This window comes from Engraulis encrasicolus, chromosome 17 (genome assembly GCF_034702125.1).
Source record: "Engraulis encrasicolus isolate BLACKSEA-1 chromosome 17, IST_EnEncr_1.0, whole genome shotgun sequence".
Classification (NCBI taxonomy): Eukaryota; Metazoa; Chordata; class Actinopteri; order Clupeiformes; family Engraulidae; genus Engraulis; species Engraulis encrasicolus.
In genome coordinates, this window is record NC_085873.1 from 4,193,294 (window position 1) to 4,208,421 (window position 15,128).

General features: G+C 41.4%; 3 protein-coding genes across 3 annotated transcripts in view; all 3 read right to left on the reverse strand.

Annotated features, from left to right (window-relative positions):
- Positions 1–321: 321 nt before the first annotated feature.
- Positions 322–2,216, reverse strand: LOC134467604 (ribonuclease inhibitor-like). Its single transcript, XM_063221445.1, has 4 exons — positions 2,026–2,216; positions 1,491–1,664; positions 940–1,110; positions 322–793 (listed from the first exon to the last, which is right to left on the reverse strand). Exons 1-4 carry the CDS (start codon positions 2,214–2,216, stop codon positions 616–618), a joined length of 714 nt encoding a protein of 237 aa, XP_063077515.1. The 3' UTR covers positions 322–615.
- Positions 2,217–2,864: 648 nt separating this feature from the next.
- LOC134467605 (NLR family CARD domain-containing protein 3-like) lies at positions 2,865–6,894 on the reverse strand. The gene is made up of 3 exons (XM_063221446.1): positions 6,589–6,894; positions 4,844–4,863; positions 2,865–4,720 (listed from the first exon to the last, which is right to left on the reverse strand). The coding sequence occupies exons 1-3, from the start codon at positions 6,888–6,890 to the stop codon at positions 2,865–2,867; spliced, it is 2,178 nt and encodes a 725-aa protein (XP_063077516.1). The 5' UTR covers positions 6,891–6,894.
- A 3,216-nt stretch (positions 6,895–10,110) lies between these two features.
- ncapd3 (non-SMC condensin II complex, subunit D3) overlaps positions 10,111–15,128 on the reverse strand; it is a 32,772-nt gene continuing 27,754 nt past the window's right edge. The window contains exons 30-36 of the mRNA XM_063221582.1: positions 14,593–14,769; positions 13,801–13,901; positions 13,073–13,137; positions 12,728–12,787; positions 11,446–11,502; positions 10,880–10,928; positions 10,111–10,441 (exon numbers count right to left, since the gene is read on the reverse strand). Of these exons, the coding sequence (XP_063077652.1) occupies positions 10,378–10,441; positions 10,880–10,928; positions 11,446–11,502; positions 12,728–12,787; positions 13,073–13,137; positions 13,801–13,901; positions 14,593–14,769 (573 nt within the window). The 3' untranslated portion in view covers positions 10,111–10,377. The remainder of the gene's footprint in view (positions 10,442–10,879; positions 10,929–11,445; positions 11,503–12,727; positions 12,788–13,072; positions 13,138–13,800; positions 13,902–14,592; positions 14,770–15,128) is intronic.

The following is a 15,128-nucleotide window of genomic DNA, read 5'->3' on the forward strand; positions in this document are numbered from 1 at the left end:
AATCCAGACATGGCCGCATTGAGAGGTGATTTGGTGGAGTTTTCTTAACCAACACATGATTATTCTTACTTGATCGACTTCAAACTGCAGTTTGCTTGCTGTAGTCCGGCGGAGAGAAGCATTACTCCTGGGCCCCCCAGGTCATTATCTTGTAGCTCAAGTTTAGTTAGCTTGGAATGTGGAGATTGCAAAACATTGGCCAGATGTTCACAGCTGTCCTCTGTTAGAAGGCATTCTTTGAGCCTATAAAAATATGTTTCATACAGAAGGACAACACACATACGGTATAAAGTCACATTTATGAACAATGAATGTCTCTCTAGGTTGTCCTCAGAATACATTCTCAAATCAAACATGTCACATCACATAAAATATCCCACATATCCAGTGATAGGCAAAATGGATTCATTAGATACAGTCAAGTGCCACATATTCCAAACAACTGGGTTTTACCTGTCTTGTTCTATAAGACGATTGTCTGCTTGAATGATCAGTTGAATTGGGGAGGTAGAATATGTGGCACTAGCTTCTAACTGATAAATCCAGGCTGACCATCACTGCACATAAAGTAAAAGGCAGTATATTTGTGCTATGCTTAGCCACGATAAATGTAACTTACTCTAATGTCTCAATCTTTGAGTTGGAGCTCTTTAGACCTTCACTGAGTAATTTCACTCCTTGATCCGTTAGGTTGTTGTAGCTCAGTTTTAGTTTCATCAAACTTGACTCTTCACTCTGCAACCTGTTTGCCAATAACTCACAGGACTCTGACGTAAGGTGACATGCAACAACTCTGCAGTGAAAGGCAGCATTTGTGAAATTGCGTTACGTTTTTGTTGTTTTTGTACATTTTGTTACATGAGTTGTCAACTTGACGACTTATTAAGGCTACATATATGACTGAACACAGTTAAAATGTTGAAAGGGTATAAAGCGCACCTTAAACAAGACAAACTGCACTGTGGGCTCATAAACCCTTCACAGAGTTTTCCCATGCCTTCGTCTGTCACTAGATTGTGGCTTAGGTCTAAGGCCATCAGTGTAGGGCAGGATTGAAGGGAAGACGCCACCCAGATGCAGCCGTGCTTGGTGAGAGAGCATTTGACTAGCCTACAAAAAATGACATCAGATTGCTATGGTTCTCAATATATCTTCATTGAGAGAACAAAGTATAAGCCTCCCCCCCTTTCCTGGTAACATTCAGCAAACAACATTGCTCCAGTTCTTAAATCAATTCTGGAAGATTTGGCATTACATTTTTCTATTTTCATTTTTCAATAAATATAGTAGTAACTGGATACAACATTACACAGCATGCTTAATGTATATTGGCTGTAATTGTTACCATGTGCAATCATAGTGTCATGGATGAATTAAGTTCTCTAAAGTCCCTGGGTCTTTATGGGCTAATCACAGAAAATGTGTGGATAAATCTGGGTCTTAATGGGTTAATGACAAAAAATATGTGGTGAAAAAAATACAAGCTCAACCTGAGTTTTTCCAGTCTGCAGCAGGAGCTGGTGAGCCCTGCATGTAGAAATGTCACTCCTTCGTCTTGAAGGCAATTGTAGCTGAGGTCGAGCTCTATAAGGGACGAACTTCCTGTCTGTAGGACTGAGGCCAGTATTTTACAGGATTCGGCTTGCAGACCACATCCATCCAGTCTGAAATGTAGCCCCCAATTGATATTGTCATCTGACATTTTGACATTCACCTTTTATGTATTTTAACGGATTGACTTGTATTTAAACAGAGTGATTTGTGTTTGTGCCCTGAGGAAGGTCTTTTACCGAAAGCTCTATCAATTTGTCAAGTAAATACTTGTAGAAAACTATTAAATGTACAAATGGAAATTGACATTAACCTAGTCATTTCCATTACTAATGCTGCCTTATGTTGTATTGGTAACAAATTGTCAGAAAGAGCAGATATAAGCGCGTCAAACTGACACAATAACATGTTAATCAATCGCCAGTACGTACAGTATATTCTAACTCGGACACAGGCCTTTCACTTGTAACTAACCTCAGTTTTGCCAGATTGCAGTGGGAACTTGCCAGCCCAGTGCTGAGGAGACTCAGTCCTTCGTCTCCTATGTTATTGTTCTGGAGTTCAAGGTTAATCAATGGTGAATTCTCAGATCGCAGAGCTGATGCCACAATTTCACAGGAATCAGCAGTTATGCCACTCTCTCCCAGCCTGTAGAATAAAACCATCCAGGGCTCTAAAATTAACTTTTTCACCAGCCAAAATGGCTAGTAGATGTTAATCTTACTAGCCAAACACACACTCACTAAAGGGTCAAAGTAGCTAGAAAGTTTTCTTTTCGGCCATCCAAACTGAATTTTCACCAGCATTTGACCGGTTGGCAGATGGGCCATTCTACGAAACCTGTGCCTTTATTTCCCAGCGTTTAACCATGATGAAAAATAGCTTTAAAATGGCGATAAATTGTATGTCCTAAGAAATCAACATTTCTTGGATAAATGCTGTGTAGAAAAAAACTTGCAAAATATGTAACATTAACATGCATTTATGTAAAAAGATGCAATATAATGCATAAAATCCTAAAAAATGTAATACTTTCTACACTTTTTTGTGTGATTCCATATCCCACATTTTCTTTACATACATTTAAACATAAGGAATTGCATCATATTTCACTTTTAGCATTTTAGTCATGTCCCCTAGTTTTCACTCTGTCCTGTTACCTTAACACATTGATGCTGTAAATGTATTGGGATTTTCCCAGAGTCATATATTCAACTGTTAGTTACATCCCTTCTACATTGTGAAGGACATGGGAAGAGCAAAAAAAATGTCTCTGATTATCTGGGCTATATTTAAATGTAATATAAGGTGGCTTACCTTGCATGTTTGAAGGCTTTTAACATACACAGCAGTCGTTGTTGACCAGCTGCTGATGTTTTGAATGTCTTCAGATCAAACACCTCCAGCACCTCACTGGACATTAACGCCACATAGGCAAGCGCTGAGCACTCTGCTTCCAAGAGAGTTCGAGAAAGTTTCCCTGTCACAAGTTCTTTCATTGTGCCAGTCACTAAGGAGTTATCCTTCAGTTCACTCAGACAGTGTATTAGATTAATGGTTCTCTCTGGTGCTGTACAACTGGTGATTTTCTCCATAATCACATTAACTGTCTGATCCACACATTGAGTTGAAATTGTGTTTGCTTCTTGTGGGAAATTCAGTTTCAGAAGAGCGTTGATTGATCTGCCCAAAAGTCCTGGTTGTTCCACTGTAGGGCTTTGAAGGAATGTCTGCTTGCTGTCACGGGAAAGGCCAAGCAGGAAACGCAGGAACAGATCGTAGTGACCGTTTGGACTCTGCAAGGCTTTTTCCACAGCCTTCTGGTGTACATCTGACAACTTTACTTGCTCTTTACCCTTCACAGGGCTGTGAAGTACAATTACATCCATGTTATTCTGCACACAGGACACATGTACATATACTGCAGCTAAGAACTCCTGGATGGTAAGGTGGACAAAGCTGAATATTCTTTCAGAGTGCAGTCCATCCTCCACTTTGAAGACTTCTGTGCAGAGTGAAGAGTAATCTTCAGTTTTGCGAATATCAATGTCACACTCTTGAAGATCACCTTCATAGAAAATCAAATTACTCTTTCCAAGTTGGTTATATGCCAGTTTACCCAGTTTTAGGATCATTTTTTTATCTGAAGAGGATATTACTTTTTGGTGTTTGTAATTCCCTCCTTTGTACTTTTTGTTCTTCACACCCATCTGAACGGTCAGGAAGTGTGTGTACATTTCTGTGAGGGTCTTGGGTACTTCATCAGGCTTTGCATCATCAAATGTGCTCTCAAACACAGTAGCTGCAATCCAGCAAAAAAGTGGAATGTGGCACATGATGAAAATAGTTCTTATGGTTTTTATGTATGCCACTATCCTACTGGCTATGCCTTCATCTCTGATTCTCTTCCTGAAGTACTCTTCCTTTTGACTGTCACCAAATCCTTGAACTTCAGTCACCCTGTCAACATACTCTGAGGGAATTTGACTGGCTGCTGCAGGTCGAGAAGTTATCCAGATCAGAGCAGAGGAAAGCAAATTCCCACGTATTAGGTTGGTCAACAGCACATCAATGGAAGTTGGCATTGAGACATCTGACCACCATGGAGCGTTCTGAAAATCTAATGGGTGCCGACATTCATCCAGTCCGTCCATGATGATGAGCATTCGGCTTGCAATTCCTTGCAGGTTGTCCACATTTTGCAGCTGTGGTGAATAGATACAAAGAAGGTCTTTCAGGCTGTGGTGCGTCTTCTTCTGATTCAGGTCTCGGAATGGAAGTGACACGACGACTGCTATGTCGTTATTTGTCTTTTGCTCTGCCCAGTCCAGAATGAATTTATGAACTGAGAAAGTCTTCCCAATGCCGGCAATCCCCTTTGTTAAGACAGTTGTTATTTCTTTTGTTTGACCAGGGAGACATTTGAATATATCAGCACATTGGATTGGGGTGTCTCTGTGTCTTTTAGCCTGATGAGTGACCTCCAGCTGCCGGACTTCATGTTGGTCATTAATATCTCCTGTTCCGCCCTCTGTTATGTACAGCTCTACATACACATCATTCAGGGATATTGAGTGGTCTTTGCATGCCATATTGCCACCTTCCACTAGCTTCTGGACTTTTATCTTCATGTCACTCTGGAGGATTCTTTGCAGACTGGTGCATTTATCTGAAATATATATTTATATGAACGTGTAAATGGCAATACTACTGTCTCAAACTGTCAGCAAAATATAAAGAAAATTAGTGTGCCTAAATGAAAAGAATTATTGGGCACGATTAGGGAACTCACCAGAGAAATGAAGTTCATCACTGTTGAGAAGGGATAAATACAGACATAAATACAACATATTAAGTAGATGTGATCATAACTAAGCATGCTAATTTCTTATTGAGAATGCTATGCTTTTGAAAAGTAATTAGGGTCAATGCAAGTGGGTCATGAGGACAGAAAAAAAATATTATGGCTCATAGCATATCATGCCTACAATGAAATTTCATTTTTATGTCAGATGAGATGACCCAGCTACAGTATCGCCATAGTGTTTTTGTTTGTTTTGGGCACCTTGAAGTTGCAGAGAAATTGTATTGGGCACCTTGAGCATGTATTGCTGTGAAATCTGCACGTGTGTTTGTTTTTGTTTGCCAACATGATTTGCTGTGCTGTCACCCTGCATGTGTGTTTGTTTACATTTGGGGGGGGAGGCGACTAGGAGCTGCTGCAGGTGATTCTCATGACATGAACAATTACCACACCTCCTGATCATCCAATCCATGGAACCACCACCGGACATAAAAATGGAACAGAGACTTACCTGAACTGTCAAATCCCGGGAACCGACCGCTGGCTTCCTCGTCTGAGCTGTGGACCTCGCCACCCGACCGACGTGGACTTCTGGGCCCCGCTGCTGATCCCCCTTGGCTGCACCGATTATTATACAACGCACGCAAGTATTCCTGAAAGGGACGTTATTATTTCCTCTCGTATGCTCGTATCATCATTGGCGATAGCCAAAGTACTCTTTACTGAGGATCCGTCTCTCCCTTAGCCGAACACCGGACCGAACGCGACGCCGAGGCCGAGGGGAATCCAGAGGAGGACCTGTCTGAGTCGGGAGTGTTCTGAGTCCACGCCGCGGAGCCTCCCCATATGGCAATCAACAGCTTTAGCACAGGAAAGTACCAGTTCCAAACGCTGTGTGTTTGTGCTTGAAGTTGTTTCCTGCACGTACGTGACCTGTTGCTAATTCCTGGTCTGTCATTCTGCCGAGGTCCAGCGGTTTCCGGGAGTCCCCGTGACGTCACTCGCTCCGTCCGCAAGCCACGCACCTGGAGGGAACCCCCGCGTCAACCACGCCCCTTTCTCGCCACAGGAAAGACTTAACTGGCCGTGCGCGGTGACTGTGACTTTCTGAGACTCCTTTTCTAATACCCTTTTGATTTTGAGTTATTACTGGTGAAGATTGTATTTATTTTGTGGACGTTGCCATCTGAACTAACCTATTTATTCTGTGACATTAGTATGTAGTATTGTGTGCATTTTACTATTTATACTGAAGTTTGCCGTGAGTAGTTTAGTGTTCTGGTTTGCTTATTTACTATTTTTGCTGTGTTGACTAACTCTGCATGGGGTGTAGATTGTGTATAAAATTGTTATTTATTTATTGCATTTGGAATTTTTGTGAAACATTCAAGGTGCCCAATTTTCTATGTCCGTTTTTAGTCTTGTAACTTTAATAAACTTTTGATATATTTTTAAACCTTTGTTTGACTCGTGCTCCTGGGACTATAATAATGAGTTCGCCGCCTTCTGACATTTATCTGACCCAGGGCAAAAAAACAGCCTGCCAGGTGCCCCTGGAGAGCTGTGCGTGGTACCATGCGTAGGGTACCTCAGATATGGGGATGTGGTCACTGGTGATTAATTCCTCCCAGGCACCATCAAAGTATTGGGAAAAAGAACTTCAGCCTACAAGTCAAACTTTTTCTTTCTGACTGCCCTTGCCGACATGAAATTTGGGTGGAAAAAAAGGTTACCTCAAAAGACTGTGCTCATTGATCTGTAAGCTCTGTAGCTTTATCTCCAGTCTTTCTGCAAGCTCATTGTGGTTGATTTCTCTGAGAATATGAAGAGTGATCTTCAGTGAGCCTTCGCCACCATACATCTCGGTCATCTGACGGGCAAAGTGTGTGGCATCGCTCTCCGGTGGGAGCCTCCCCCTTGGGATGCGAGGGAAACCCTCCACAGTCCCCTCGGTCAGGTACAGTCCAAACTTCTTCAACTCCTTTGGCAACAGATCCTCCAGAGTCGACAGGAGGAGTGTCAGCGGATCTGCCATGGTGCATATCTGAAGCCCAAACCAGAACAGTGGTAAATACCTATTTGATCGATCAGTCAATCAATCAATCAGATACTCTTTGGCTGTACTATGGGGTTTTGTTGGTTAATTAGGCCTATATTTTGAAGTTTCATAGTTGGCCTTGTATTGCCAAGATTGAGGTGTTGAATAGCCCAACTTTCCCCTCCCTTTAGCGTATAGGGTGCAAGTTTTGTACCTCTGTCCACCTCAAATGAGTTATGGCCAGGGGCAGAGCTACTGTACTGTATAAGGGGGGCGAGCAGGGCATTTGACCCGGGGGCCAGGGCTCTCCTGTTTTGGTGGTGGGGGCAATATTGCGACCTTGGCAGGCCTTATTAGTGTTTTGCCCTGGGGCCCTGTGTGCAATTATCCTGCCACTGGTTGTTGGAGCGTCAGAGAGCATGTTTATAGATAAGGTTTCATGGTCTCATGAACCCATGCAGTGGCTTGCATTAGGCTTACAGAAAGAAGCCCCCAAGCACTATAATTGTATAGGTTCAGTACACACAGTCTTGGTAATGCAATATTTGTATGTAGCCTTAAGACCTCTACACATAAAGGGGTTAGACAAAATTATCTATAACACCTGCCATTTTAGAGTAGGAAGTTTCATGGCTCTAGTGGACCAGCCTGTTGGCCAATCCTCATTAATTGCACAATGCACCAGTAAGGTGGAAGTGTGAAGATTCAATTAGCAGGGCAAGAGTACAGTTTTGCACAAAGTTTTGCAATGCACACACCATTATGGGTGACATATCACCCGCTTCCTCTTGCATCCACAGTTTATCCGGTTGGATGTGGTTCATCCCTCTTGCTGGTATGCAGACATTATCTTGGATACTGTGGCTCTTGATACATCACAAAGACAACTACACGTGCACCAAGAATTTCTCCTTTTTGAACTCCACCAATAATGTTGTTTGCATTGCACAATTTTGAGCAAAACTGTGCTCTTACCCTGCTAATTGAATCTTCACACTTCACCATACTGGTGCAATGGGAAGATTGGCCAACAGGCTGGTCCACATGAGCCATGAAACTTCCCACTCTAAAATGAAAGGTGTTTCCATTATTTTGTCTAACCGCTGAACATGTGTTTTAATTCCGAGTAAGTCATTAGTCAAATAATTAGATATAATTCATTTTAAAATGTTATTGGTCCTATCGCAAATTTATTTTAAGCATGTTTCATGTAGCCTATGACCTTTCAAATGACAGTGTACAGTAATGAATTAATTTAATTAATAAATATTTCCCCCGATTTTAACAGCTGGTATGTTGTCCTTGTAGACTTACCCGTGCTGAATTCTCCAGTCAATTCAGTGAAAATAAACATTGAAGAGAAGGAGATGAACGATTTATCTTCAACTGCATCAAGACATTTCTCCAACTGCTTCCCATACTCTACTTCCCCATTCCTGGACTAGGCCTACTCTCGGTTTGACTAGTGCAGTGGCTTCCAAACTTGAAGCCATGAATAGATATGCTTTCATATGATGAAACCATTCCATAAACTGGTTAGTAGCAGTATTCAGCTGTATAATAACTGTGAATTCAAATGTAATGGAATGAATTATGACGGAATGAACGTGTTAAATGGAGTAATATTAACCAACAAAAATATTTGCAGTTTGAAAAATGGGGGTGGTTTGCCAAAAGTTGTACTTGTTTATGAATGATAATTTATTTATGGGAAAAAAACACAGGCCTATATTATATTCAAAGGAAAGCCAATGTATTTACAATTATATTATCTGAATTATCATACTGAATAAGCATACTTGTTATTACAGATAACTTACTTCATGTGATGGTATGCAATAAAATTGTATTCTGCATACATAGAGTACAAATAATATTTATACTATGAAATTTATCATTATGCATCGCTCACTCAAAACAGATCATGGGATGAAAAAGGTCAAGGAAAGGCTGAAGTTGTTTTTCTAAGTTTTGTAGCCTACTGTTTACAGCAGTGGTTCTCAAAAATATTCACTCTACTCACAAACATTTGTTTCCAGAGACAAACTGTTTTTGTTTTTAAAATAAATTAGTCCTGCTAGTGTAGTGAAGAGCACATTTAACACTTTCATTGTACTGTAATAGTTTTGAAATAATGCAACAAATGCTAGCTTGCCTTAGAAATGCTGGGAAGTGGGAACATCAGCCGCCTTCATACTTTCTTCATTATTCAGTGCATTCTGCTGTGTGCTCAGTTTTGATTCCTTAAAAAACACACTACCACGTGTTATATGATTCTGTCGACATCGTTTTGTTTCCATATTGCCCAATCAAGGTTTTTCTTGGTTAAAAAAGAAAAAATGTTTTGGTCTTTTATGACTTTATTGATGACAGGACAGTTTGAGAGGCGGACAGGAAGCGAATGGGGAGAGAGACGGCGAGGGGTCGGTAAACGACCCCGGCCAGGAAACGAACCCGGGTCGGCCGCATGGTAGACGAGTGTCCTACTGGTTGGCCATGGCAGGGCCTCAATGAAGGTTTTTTTCCCATCCATTTCACTGCCAGTTGTGCTAGTTAGTACAAGAAGACATGACAATTGTTGAATCTTGAATCACACCCCCTTCACATTTCTGAGCCCCAACCCACAGCAATGCAACAGTGCCAAGTTCCTGTTCCTGCACAAGTATTGGGGCTCTCCTCAATTACACAATAACGGCAGACTTCTGCAGACATTTACATGTAAACAACGTTTAAGATCCCTAAAGTAGATATTATTCGAAATATTTAAGTGGAGATTTCTGAAAATGTGCCTGAAATGGATACATGTAAACAAGAAAAACACAAACGATAACATGGCTGGTAAACTGTCCACATTTCCGACCCATCTCTGTTAACATAGTTGAAATATTCATTTTGACTGGGAAAATTGCACTCTTCATACATGAAAAGGGGGATCTTATTGTCCGCCATTTTGAATTTCCAGAAATTACTTACTTTGGTCATACAAATACATATTAGTTTAGTGTTAAGTAAATATTGATGAAAATATACATTTTGGCAATAGGCAGCACCGTTTCAAGGAGCAGCTGCAATACCTACTCTAGCCACCATCCTACACAGACCACCTTTAACTCTCTGCATGTGCAGATGGCTTTGTTAAGAATGGATAATGTTTAAGGTGCAACTAAGAAATGCAGGTGCACATAAACACCAAATGAAATATCCTGGACAGACAGAGTTTTGCTTTATAAATAGCATAGTTTAATCAGACAAAGGTTTCAGTAGATAAAGTACAAATGACAAAAGAAGACATTTATATGAAAAGTAAAGACAGAAAACATGTAAAAAGCTAAAGCACACATATTACTAATCTGGGGAAAAAAAACCCATTAACAAATGTTTGTAAATGACAAGAGACACATAACGGCTGGAGCAAGGCTGGAAATTTGACCTTCTTTGTCAATAAAACTGCCAAAGTGCCATATTAATTGCGGTACCTAAAACATCACTTAAGCAGGGCACGCGGCCCCTTGCGCAGAGGGGACTGGATATTCCACTGCCTTGGAGTCCTGAAAAGCAATAAAGAGAAGACTCTGTGAAAATAAAGTCATAGATAAATTACATAATACACAAAGAGTCAGTCAGTCAGTCAGTAAAAACTGTCCACTGAAGGCGGGTGGACAGCAAATGAGATCCAAAAATATTTACACCCTGAAGTTGTTTCTATCCGTTTCTGAGAATAGACAGACAGACAGACAAAGAGAGAGAGAGAGAGAGAGAGAGAGAGAGAGAGAGAGAGAGAGAGAGAGAGAGAGAGAGAGAGAGAGAGAGAGAGAGAAAAAGGGATGGTGGGAAAGATAGCATAGAGAGCACCAACAAGTGAAGCGGCAGGCTGGGGAGAGAGCGAGAGAGAGAGAGAGAGCAAGAAAGAGAGAGAGAGCGAGAGAGAGAGAGAGAATGGAAGATAGAGTGAAAGTGGGAAGTTAAGAGGAAAAGAAACTTCTTACTCTTGCTCCAGGGACACGTGAAGTACATCACTCTCTTCTTGCTGCATTCCTACAGGCAGATGCAAAACAAAAAGGTCATTAGCTGACACTTCCCCAAATCAAAGACTTTCTTAGTTCCCAATAGACAGTCTCTGCCCAAATCTCCCTGAGCCCAATATGTAGTGCCCCATGCTATCAGCATCACAAATGCATTTACACAATGACATTTTTTTGTGTTCCTATGGAACTGTTTAAACACTTTGTACACTTTGCACATTATACAAGCTTCACATCACAAATAAGGTTAATATTGTGTGTAAACCCAGTAATGTAATAATTTCTCTCTTATGTACCCCTTTCACTTATTATTTGTACTAGTATTTCTTCACTTCTAGTATTTATTCTTCTTTCATTGTCAATACCCTACATACATGTTGCACTCACAAATGTAAGGTGCTTCAATCCTATTGCACATTTTATGTATGGTTTTCAAACTTAATATGTATAGTATGTAAAATAATGCCTTTCAATTCATTACAACTTCAATGAAAAAAAAAACCCAGTTATAATAAACAGTTGCGTTTTACCTTGGCCAATTCTGATTGCGCTGACGTCTCCACCGAAGGTCACCTCGTGCATTCCATCTAGAAATAGATACAAACGGCTTTCAATACATACATAAGAGGGCATTTAAACAGGTTACACCGTACTCAACAAAAAAGTACCAGGCATTAACAAACCTGAAAATTGAAGTCTCTGCACTCACATATGCAGTGCCTATAAAAAGTCTACACACCCCTATTCAAATGCCAGGCTTTTGTGATGTAAAAAAATTACAGAAAGACAAATAATTTCACAACTTAGTAACCCATACAATTGAAAAACAAAAAAAGAAAAGTTTTAAAGGGGAAAATTGAAAATAAAAGACTTCGTTTAAGGGTGGCATATTTATGCAACCATGTTAATTTAATACTTTTTTGCAGCAGCTTTGTCTTTTATTACAGCACTCAATCGTCTTCAGGGAAGAGTCCATCAGCATGGCACATGTTGATGTGGCAATATTTGTCCACTCCTATTGGCAAAAGCACTCCACATTGGACAGATTGCGAGTGCATCTCCTGTGCTCAGTTCTCCTCAGATCAAAACTCAGATGTTTGATGGGATTCTGCCTTGAACTCTGGCTGGGCCTAAATTTTATTCTGGTGAGGCCATTCTTTAGTTGATTTAGGCATATGCATAGTCTAAATGACATTCTGCAGTCATTCAATGTGTGCAACTGACTTCTATCAGTCTGTGGTAGCCAGTGTTCTGTTATATGCAGTGGTGTACTAGGGAGGGAGCGCAAAGAAGAGGGATGTTGGAAGACTTGATAGACTGGTGAGAAAAGCTGGCCCTGTTGTGGGAGAAGAACTGCAGAACTTTACTTCAGTGTCAGGTAAAATATTTTTAAGCAAACTGCTCACCATCTTGTACAACGATGAACATCCACTCTACACCACAACACGAGTGGCTATGGGCTACGTATACTAGCCTGATTATCATCGACGTTCAAATCTCTTTGAGACTTGGTCTGACCAAGAGCATAACAATTAACATTTCCCAAACAGCATGGTTGACCCGCCTCCCTTGGTTTGCTTTTGGCTGTTTGCTTCCTGACAAAGTGGGAGGAGTTCCCGTATTTTCGGGAACTCAGAAAGTACTTGCATTGCTCTTGACCTGACTAGTTGCAATGCTGAAAGTGTTGCGTCGCTAGGAGGGCACAGCCTGGCTAACGTATACAGCAAGTGATACATTCATAACAGCCAATAAATGGCAGTTGGCAATTGTAAACCACACCTCCGCTACAAGTTTCACTTGTGTCCAACTCACCGCCTGAAAGCAAATTGCCACCGGGGGTACTTATGGCCCTTCCCCTGTCCAGTCGAGGCACTGTGCAAAAGACAGAAACACACACAAATAGAGTTCCAGATCAGACCACAACAAAATAGCTTAGTAATGTAGCAATGAAAATTTAACAATGAAATAATCAGAGCAAGAGAGAGAGAGAGAGAGAGAGAGAGAGAGAGAGAGAGAGAGAGAGAGAGAGAGAGAGAGCGAGAGCGAGAGCAAGAGTGTGTGAATGTGAAAATGACAGTGAGAGAGAGAGGGTGAGAGAGAAAGTTACTCCGAGACTGAGAGGGAGAGAGGGAGAGATTGAGACAGAAAGTTACTCACAAAATGAAGTGTCAGAAGTGTCCATTTGAAGCAGACCTGAACTGGTGTTCGGACCCTCTGTAGGCCTGAAGGAACAAACAGAAGAACATTCACTTAGATCAGGGACATGGGCAACTGGAGGCCTGGGGGCCACATCTAGCTCGCCTCCTCAATCAGTGCGGCCCGGTAGATAAAACATAACTTAAAGTAAGGACCAGGTTTTTTTTTGCTTTGTTTTTTTTTAAACCAATAGTTAATCAAATCATAGTAACTATACTGTTGGCTGATAGAGAACACTCCTCCACACAATAATGGCGGTCAGTGACTATCCAACTGCACCGCGCACTCAAGTTGCTGTCAGATCTGTGGTCATGTGGCCCTCCGATAGTCAAGATAGAAAAATGTGGCCCTATTTATCATTAAAGTTGCCCATCCCTGACTTAGACAATGCTCTTACAAATCACTCACTCACATAATTAATAATAAACACCAACAAAGCAGCAGTGACAAATTAATCAGCAAGCTTATGGCGATGACTTACGAAAGTCACTGTTGATTTTGTTATAATGCTTTCCTCTAAAATTGAAATGGAAAACTTTATTTACATTCTCAGAAATGTAATTAGGGATTTTCCTCCTCTTCAATGTACCGGCGACAAAATAAATATATAAATAAAGAAAATTATATTATATCCTACAATCGGTTTTGTGTCATTGAGCAGGAGGTTGTGATGTTGTATAGTACGGTACCTTGTTGGAATGGGAGCCTTTGGAGTTTGACCTGAAAGAGGAGTGCCGTCTCCCTGACCTTCCGGAACATTCTGCTCAGATATGCGCCGACGGCTTTTGGCCTGAGAGGAGAGAAGAATGGGAAAAAGATGTTACTTTAGATTAGGATGGAAGGGTTAGGTGTAAGTAAAAGATGGTACAATGTACTTTTAGAGCTTTGATGCTTTTATTTGACAGGACAGTTGGGTGAAGAAGACAGTAAAGTGAATGGAAGAGAGATGGGGTAGGGTTGGAATAAGACCAAGGCCGGATTCTCACCTGGGTCTCCATTCGCAATGCACCTACACGCAGTAAGGTATAGTAGTATATGGTACCCACATGCAGTATGATATAAATATGTGGAGCCTTTGCGCCACATCGCCCCCAATATTTTACTGTTTACGTGTGTGCGTGTGTGTGTGTCCATGACGCACCATGTGGGCTGTGTACAGTGTGTACAGTATGTACAGTGTGTGTGTGTGTGTGTGTGTGTGTGTGTGTATGTATGTACAGTGTGTGTATGTGTGTGTGTGTGTGTGTGTGTGTGTGTGTGTGTGTGTGCGTGTGTCTGTAACGCACCATGTGGGCTGTGTATGTACAGAGTGTGTGTGTGTGTGTGTGTGTGTGTGTGTGTGTGTGTGTGCGCGCGTCTGTAACGCACTATGTGGGCTGTGTGTGGGCTGTGTGTGTACAGTGTGTGTGTGTGTGTGTGTGTGTGTGTGTGTGTGTGTGTGTGTGTGTGTGTGTGTGTGTGTGTGTGTGTGTGTGTGGTACCATAGCAGGAGTGGGTGTGTTCTTGGAGATGACGGAGAGCCTCCTCATGGTGTCATTGAGGGCCTCCTCCTGCTGCTGCTTCTGGTACTGCTTCAGGCCAAACTCCAGCTCTGCAGCCAGCTGGGCGTCCGCCGCAAACACCTCCTTCAGCTCCGCACGGTAGTCCTCAGTGATCACCTGATCAAGCACAACACACAGGGAATGTAGCCATATTAGGTTTAAATAAAAAACTGACCGATTACATTGTTACACATACAGTAGACTGAATTTTCCCCCAAAGCATATTTTGGGGCTTTTAGCCAACATTTTAATTCAAACCAGTATTCATGAAGCGAATAGGCGACACAAATTGCACGTTTCTTAATCTGGCCAAACTGCTATTAGTCTAATAGCTTAGCTCCAAAATATAAAGGAATCGTTCAGTTTGTGATACAAGCATGAAAATTGGTACACATATAGCCAAAGGCATTCCAAAAAGAACTGGATATGGAGCCATCGTGAATTTTCAACATGGTGGCCATGGCAGCCATTTTTCA